Source organism: Bison bison, unplaced genomic scaffold (genome assembly GCF_000754665.1).
Source record: "Bison bison bison isolate TAMUID 2011002044 unplaced genomic scaffold, Bison_UMD1.0 scf7180017864535, whole genome shotgun sequence".
Classification (NCBI taxonomy): domain Eukaryota; kingdom Metazoa; phylum Chordata; class Mammalia; order Artiodactyla; family Bovidae; genus Bison; species Bison bison.
Genome location: NW_011495084.1, coordinates 7,245,890 through 7,251,800, shown reverse-complemented (window position 1 = coordinate 7,251,800; position 5,911 = coordinate 7,245,890). Strand labels below are relative to the sequence as shown.

Here is a 5,911-nt window from a genome sequence, read left to right as displayed (position 1 = left end):
GCTAGAGGACTTCCAAAGGAGTTTGTAGGTTGAAACACTATCACACCCAGGAATTATTAACGAGCTGTAAGCTAACTCTTTTTTCAGAGAGAGGTAGTGGGGAACAGCCCCCTGTAAAGTCAGAGGTGTAGGTGAAAGCACAAAGCAGAAAGTAGGCAGACTCTGGTTTTGGGGGTAGATTGCTCGAGAATTTCCAGGGAGACTCCTGAGGCTTGATCCCGCCTTTGCGTATGTCAAGCCTCCTTCCTCATGACCTTTGCCAGGGGCGGAGCTCGCTCCCCACACATAGTGGCTCAGACGGTAAAGCATCTGCCTGCAATGCAGGAGACCTGGGTTCAATCCCTGGGTCGGGAAGATCCCCTGGAGAAGGAAATGGCAACCCACTCCAGTACTCTTGCCTGGAAAATTTCATGGACAGAGGAGCCTTTTAGGCTACGGCCCATGGGGTCGCAAAGAGTCGACATGACTGAGCGACTTCACTCACTCACTCATCTGACATCAAGATAGAGAAGGATTTTTTTTTTAAATATTATAAAAATATATATATGTGCATGTCTACACATATATTTATAGCTAAAAATCAAGAAAAAATAACTCTCAAGAAGAATATGGCCAAAGAAAATGGGCTTTCATTAACATTTCTTTCTCCCAATTCCTCATCTTCTTTTCTATAATTTTCAAAGATTCAGAAATGCTTTCTTACATTAATTCATGGAAGAGACATTGTTAGCTGGATGTATTCTAGACATTGTTGTAACAGTTGGGGTACAGCCCTTTTTCACCTCCTGAAGTTCGTTATGCCCATAAATACTTCATCCTAAAGCTGAACCCAAGAAGACATAGTATATAACTCAACAAGGCATAATTTCCAAAAATTGTTGTTTATGGACAAAATATGATTCACTAACCTTTTGATTATTCTAGGTTTTCTATATAATTTTTAAAAATATCAGTAATCTAAATGAATTTATAATTGTAGTGGATCACAAAATGTAGAAGAGTGAAATGGAAAATAATTAAGTTTCCACTAACCCTACCAACTCCAGTTTGGCTTTTTGTAGTCCATAAATCATTATAAACAATAGATTGAGCAAGGCAATGTTAATATGCCACTCCAGGATTTACACTGATTTCGCAAGAATTACTGGGAAAATAAACAAAGCAATTATAACTGAATTTTTGTGTAGACTCACCCCCAAAACTTTAACTTCCTCTGTGACTTCTCTTTCTTTCACTCAAATTTTCTCCCTATATTTCTTTTCAGTGGACCTACTCTGAGATCAGTATTAGCCCCAAACTTCTAGTGTCTTCTATTTTTATTACATTATAATATGGGGAGATAGATGTTACCTTAATGCTTGCTTTTCTTTTATTTTCATTCTTTCTCATCAGTTCAGTTTAGTCCCTCAGTCATGGCTGACTCTTTCTGACCCCATGGACTATGGCATGCCAGGCTTGCCTGTCCATCACCAACTCCTGGAGCTTGCTCAAACTCATGTCCATGGAGTCGGTGATGCCATCCAACCATCTCATCCTCTGTCGTCCCCTTCTTCTCCCGCCTTCAAACTTTCCCAGCATCAGGGTCTTTTCAAAGGAGTCAGTTCTTCATATCAGGGGGCTAAAATATTGGAGTTTCAGCTTCAACATCTGTCCTCCCAATGAATATTCAGGACTGATTTTCTTTAGGATGGACTGGTTTGATCTCCTTGCAGTCCAAGGGACTCTCAAGAGTCTTTTCCAATGCCACAGTTCAATAGCATCAATTCTTCTGAGCTCAGCTTTCTTTATAGTCCAACTCTCACATCCATACATGACTAATGGAAAAACCGTAGTTTTGACTAGATGGACCTTTGTTGGCAAAGTAATGTCTCTGTTTTTTAATATGCTGTCTAGGTTGGTCATAGCTTTTCTTCCAAGGAGGAAGTGTCTTTTAATTTCATGACTGCATTCACCATGTGCAGTGGGGACTATTATCTTCTTACATTATTGTTACCAATATTTATTTGTTCAGAAATAACTGTGCTTTTCACTTTTACTTACACTACATCAAGATAAACCACTGCATTATCTTTATGTTAATGTATTGATAAATTATGCCAACTTTTATTGTGAAAGTGTAAACAATTTTGGTTCAAATATTTGGAGAGTAAAATTTTATAAAGGCCTGTTGATTGATATGGTGAGGAAATATTTACATGCATAATTAATTGTTAGTAATTCTGTGCCTCTTTTCCACAGGAGAGAATGCTTAAATTTCACCAAGTGAAACATATTTTTGATATACTAGATAAAATGCGATGCCTGCGAAAACGTTCTACTGTCTCATTCTTGGGAGTTCTTGTCATTTTCCTTCTGTTTATGAACTTGTACATTGAAGATAGCTATGTTATGGTAAGTCTTGGAGGTTGATTACTTTTTGTTCAAAGTAAGGCCTAAGTCAAATGAGACAGTCCACTTGCAGCATAACTTCAGTCCCAGGATATTGAAATAGCCTTAGTCTGAGCAAAATTATAACATATATCTTTCCCATCTAGCTACTTTTTATATCAATTATATATTGTCAACATTATAATTGTTTTGGCTCATGGTGCAATGCTTTATTTAATGCTATATGCTATATTTAATGTAAATATGCACATCTAATTACAAATAAGTTAGCTATCATCCCTATCTGAATTAATTGTATGTCTGTGTGTGTGTGTGTGTCTGTGTGCTTAGTCTCTCAGTTGTGTCCAACTCTTTATGACCTCATAGACTCCTCTGTCCATGGGCTTCTCCAGGCAAGACTACTGGAATGAGTTGTCAGTTCCCTCTCCAGCGGATCTTCCTGACACAGGGATGGAACCCATATCTCCTGCATTGACAAGCAGATTCTTTAGCACTGAACCACCAGGAAAGCTCATAGTAGTATATCACATATTTATTGAAAAAAATACACTTATAAGTAGAACTGGGCAGAGTCACCTGTAAATAGACTAAACAAATTTTTATAGGTATTACTCCTTACTTTCTGTATTTTTCTATATTATCAAAAATTTTCAAATCCTATTGTCTAATTAATGATACTAAGTGTGCTATTTTGTTAAGAAGGAAAGCTTTATTAATGTGTGACGTCTCATTTGGATCTTGAATAGCTGTACATGACCACCATGTTTTACCCTTATAGTCACTGAAAAGTAATAAAGAATGTCAAGAACTAGAGATAAGAATGTGAAAACTATTCAGTAGTTTAAAAAAGATAAAATTAGTACGTTAGTAGACTTTGTCCCCCATGTCTGGCAGCATGCAGGTGTCTTAGTCCCCTATGCATGCATGCATGCTAAGGTTGCTTCAGTCTTGTCTGACTCTATGGCCCTACGGAGTATTCAGGCTCCTATGGCCATGGGATTCTCCAGGCAAGAATACTGGAATAGGTTTCCATGCCCTCCTCTAAGGCATCTTCCTGACCCAGGGATCAAACTCTTATCTCTTGCATCTCCTGCATTGGCAAGCAGGTTCTTTACCCCTAGAGCCACCTGAGAAGCCCCCAACCAGGGATCAAACCCATGCCCCCTACAATGGAAGTGTGGAATTTTAGCCTCTGAAGAAACTTACTAATGATATGCATTGGGACACCAAGGAAGTCCCTAATTTTATGGGTTGTTGTTGTGTTTTTTTTGGGGGGGATAGTTTTCTTTTTTTTGGCCACACCACACAATCATAGATACTTAGTTCCTGACCAGGGATCAAACCCATGCTTTCTACAATGGAAGCACAGAGATTTAACCACTGGGATGCCAGGGAAATTCCCTGAAGGAATTTTAAGTGAATTATTAAAGTGTACAAAAAGACACATTCTGACTAATTGTGAGAACTCAATATGTCTCTATTATTTATTTTTGTTATGATTGTCACATAATTCATGTCTAATGAGAATAATTATGGACATAATTTCTTATTTACTTTTTCCATCATAACTGATGTTAAAATATCTGAGAAAATTCTAATACTTGTGCAATGATTCCTGTTTACATATTTCAGAAAACCAAAGCCTTTGAACACACAGAGGACTGGAAAGTATTTTCTTTCATACAAGCATGCTGAAAACTTTCAATTAATATTTTAACTAGAGAGACAATTGACAACAACTTCAAAGATCATTTCCTAGTAAAATGTTTTATTTTATTAATTGAAAATGATTTAGTAACTACCAGTTACTTCTCAGATACTATTCTATATTCTACAGGCCAACCAAATGATCTTAGTTGGTACAGATTTTCTTAAGAGGTCTTCTGTAAAGCATCTTGCCTCCCTTAGCATTGTTCTTTGATGGTGAAATTCTGTCACATTCCTAGATCTTGACTCTGCCTATGTCTTTTACCTTCAGTTATAGGTTTAATCTTGTGAACTTTTACTTTCAAGTATAGGTTTAATTCTACCATCCTTAGTCAATTCACCATATTGAAGGTACCACAGTTAATAGAATTTGACTAGGCATGATCTAGTTAAAAATAGCAAACTGGAAAGACTTACAAATGATAATGCATTTTAGACTTTTTTAACCTGACTATTAGGTTTATGAAATTTAAGAACAATAGATCAAGACCTAGGTGATCCAGCTAATTTTTAATTAAGAGAATTGAAGATTGTAAATTAATTAGAGGAGCTCTTGATTAATGATTTAATTTTGTGATAAACATTTATTTCTTGCATCTCTGTGTACTGGTAAAGGTAAATCTCGTCTTGTAAATCAAAAACATGGTACTGGTAGGATGTTTGTTGCATTTAGTGATGATAGACTCTTTCAAGTGCAATTTCAATATTTAACTTTAAGTAGATAAAATATTATTATATGCAGCAAACATCTTTATGTCTTTTGGAAGAGAACCACTTCAAATTCACCATAAAATGTATAAGAAGTAATAGAGTACATACCCATGAGATCAAATGCTATTGCTCTATTTATACATTTCTGTCTAAACATCAGTCCTACCCACATTATTTAAAAGTGTGATTTAATGAAGCAGCTTTTACTAAAGAATACTTTTTCAATGAAATCTGGCTACATTAGCCATATACCACCAGGGAAGCCCATATATATCTAATCAGATTTACAAATCATCCCAGGTACAGAGAAGAGATTAATTACTTCTTAGCTTAAAAAAAACTGATTTTTTTTAATATTTACTTTATTAAGTAGAAATTTGTATTATTTAGAAAAAGTGAATTAAAATGGATGTTAAATATAAGCATCCCCCCATTTTGAAAATTTAGTGGTAATATTTTTATTAATTTAAATATTCACTCTTTACTAGAGGATGTTTTCTACCTAAATTACATTTTGAACTAAATTTTATCCCAAGGCTTAATATGTACAAACTTTTAAATATTCATTGTCATTCATGTACAATTACATTAAAATTGTTCTTCAGTTCAGTTGCTCATGTGTTAGTTCAATTCAGTTCACTGGCTCAGTCATGTCTGACTCATTGAGAGCCCATGAACCACAGCATGCCAGGCCTCCCTGTACATCACCAACTCTTGAAGTCCACCCAAACCCATGTCCATCGAGTCAGTGATGCCATCCAACCATCTCATCCTCTGTCGTCCCATTCTCCTCCTGCCCTCAATCTTTCCCAGCATCAGGATCTTTTCAAATGAGTCAGCTCTTTGCATGAGGTGCCCAAAGTATTGGAGTTTCAGCTTCAATAACAGTCCTTCCAATGAACACCCAGGACTGATCTCCTTTAGGATGGACTGGTTGGATCGCCTTGCAGTCCAAGGGACTCTCAAGAGTCTTCTCCAACACCATAGTTCAAAAGCATCAGTTCTTCAGCATTCAGCTTTCTTTACAGTCCAACTCTCACATCCATACATGACTACTGGAAAAACCATAGCCTTGACTAGACAGACCTTTGTTGACAAAATAATG

At 36.4% G+C, this 5,911-nt stretch overlaps 1 protein-coding gene across 1 annotated transcript in view; it reads left to right on the top strand.

The window, feature by feature from the left end:
- Positions 1-2,244: 2,244 nt before the first annotated feature.
- The window catches only part of MGAT4C (MGAT4 family, member C), a 10,713-nt gene continuing 7,046 nt past the window's right edge, over positions 2,245-5,911 (top strand). Inside the window, exon 1 of the mRNA XM_010832043.1 lies at positions 2,245-2,391. Coding sequence (XP_010830345.1) covers positions 2,245-2,391 — 147 coding nt within the window. The remainder of the gene's footprint in view (positions 2,392-5,911) is intronic.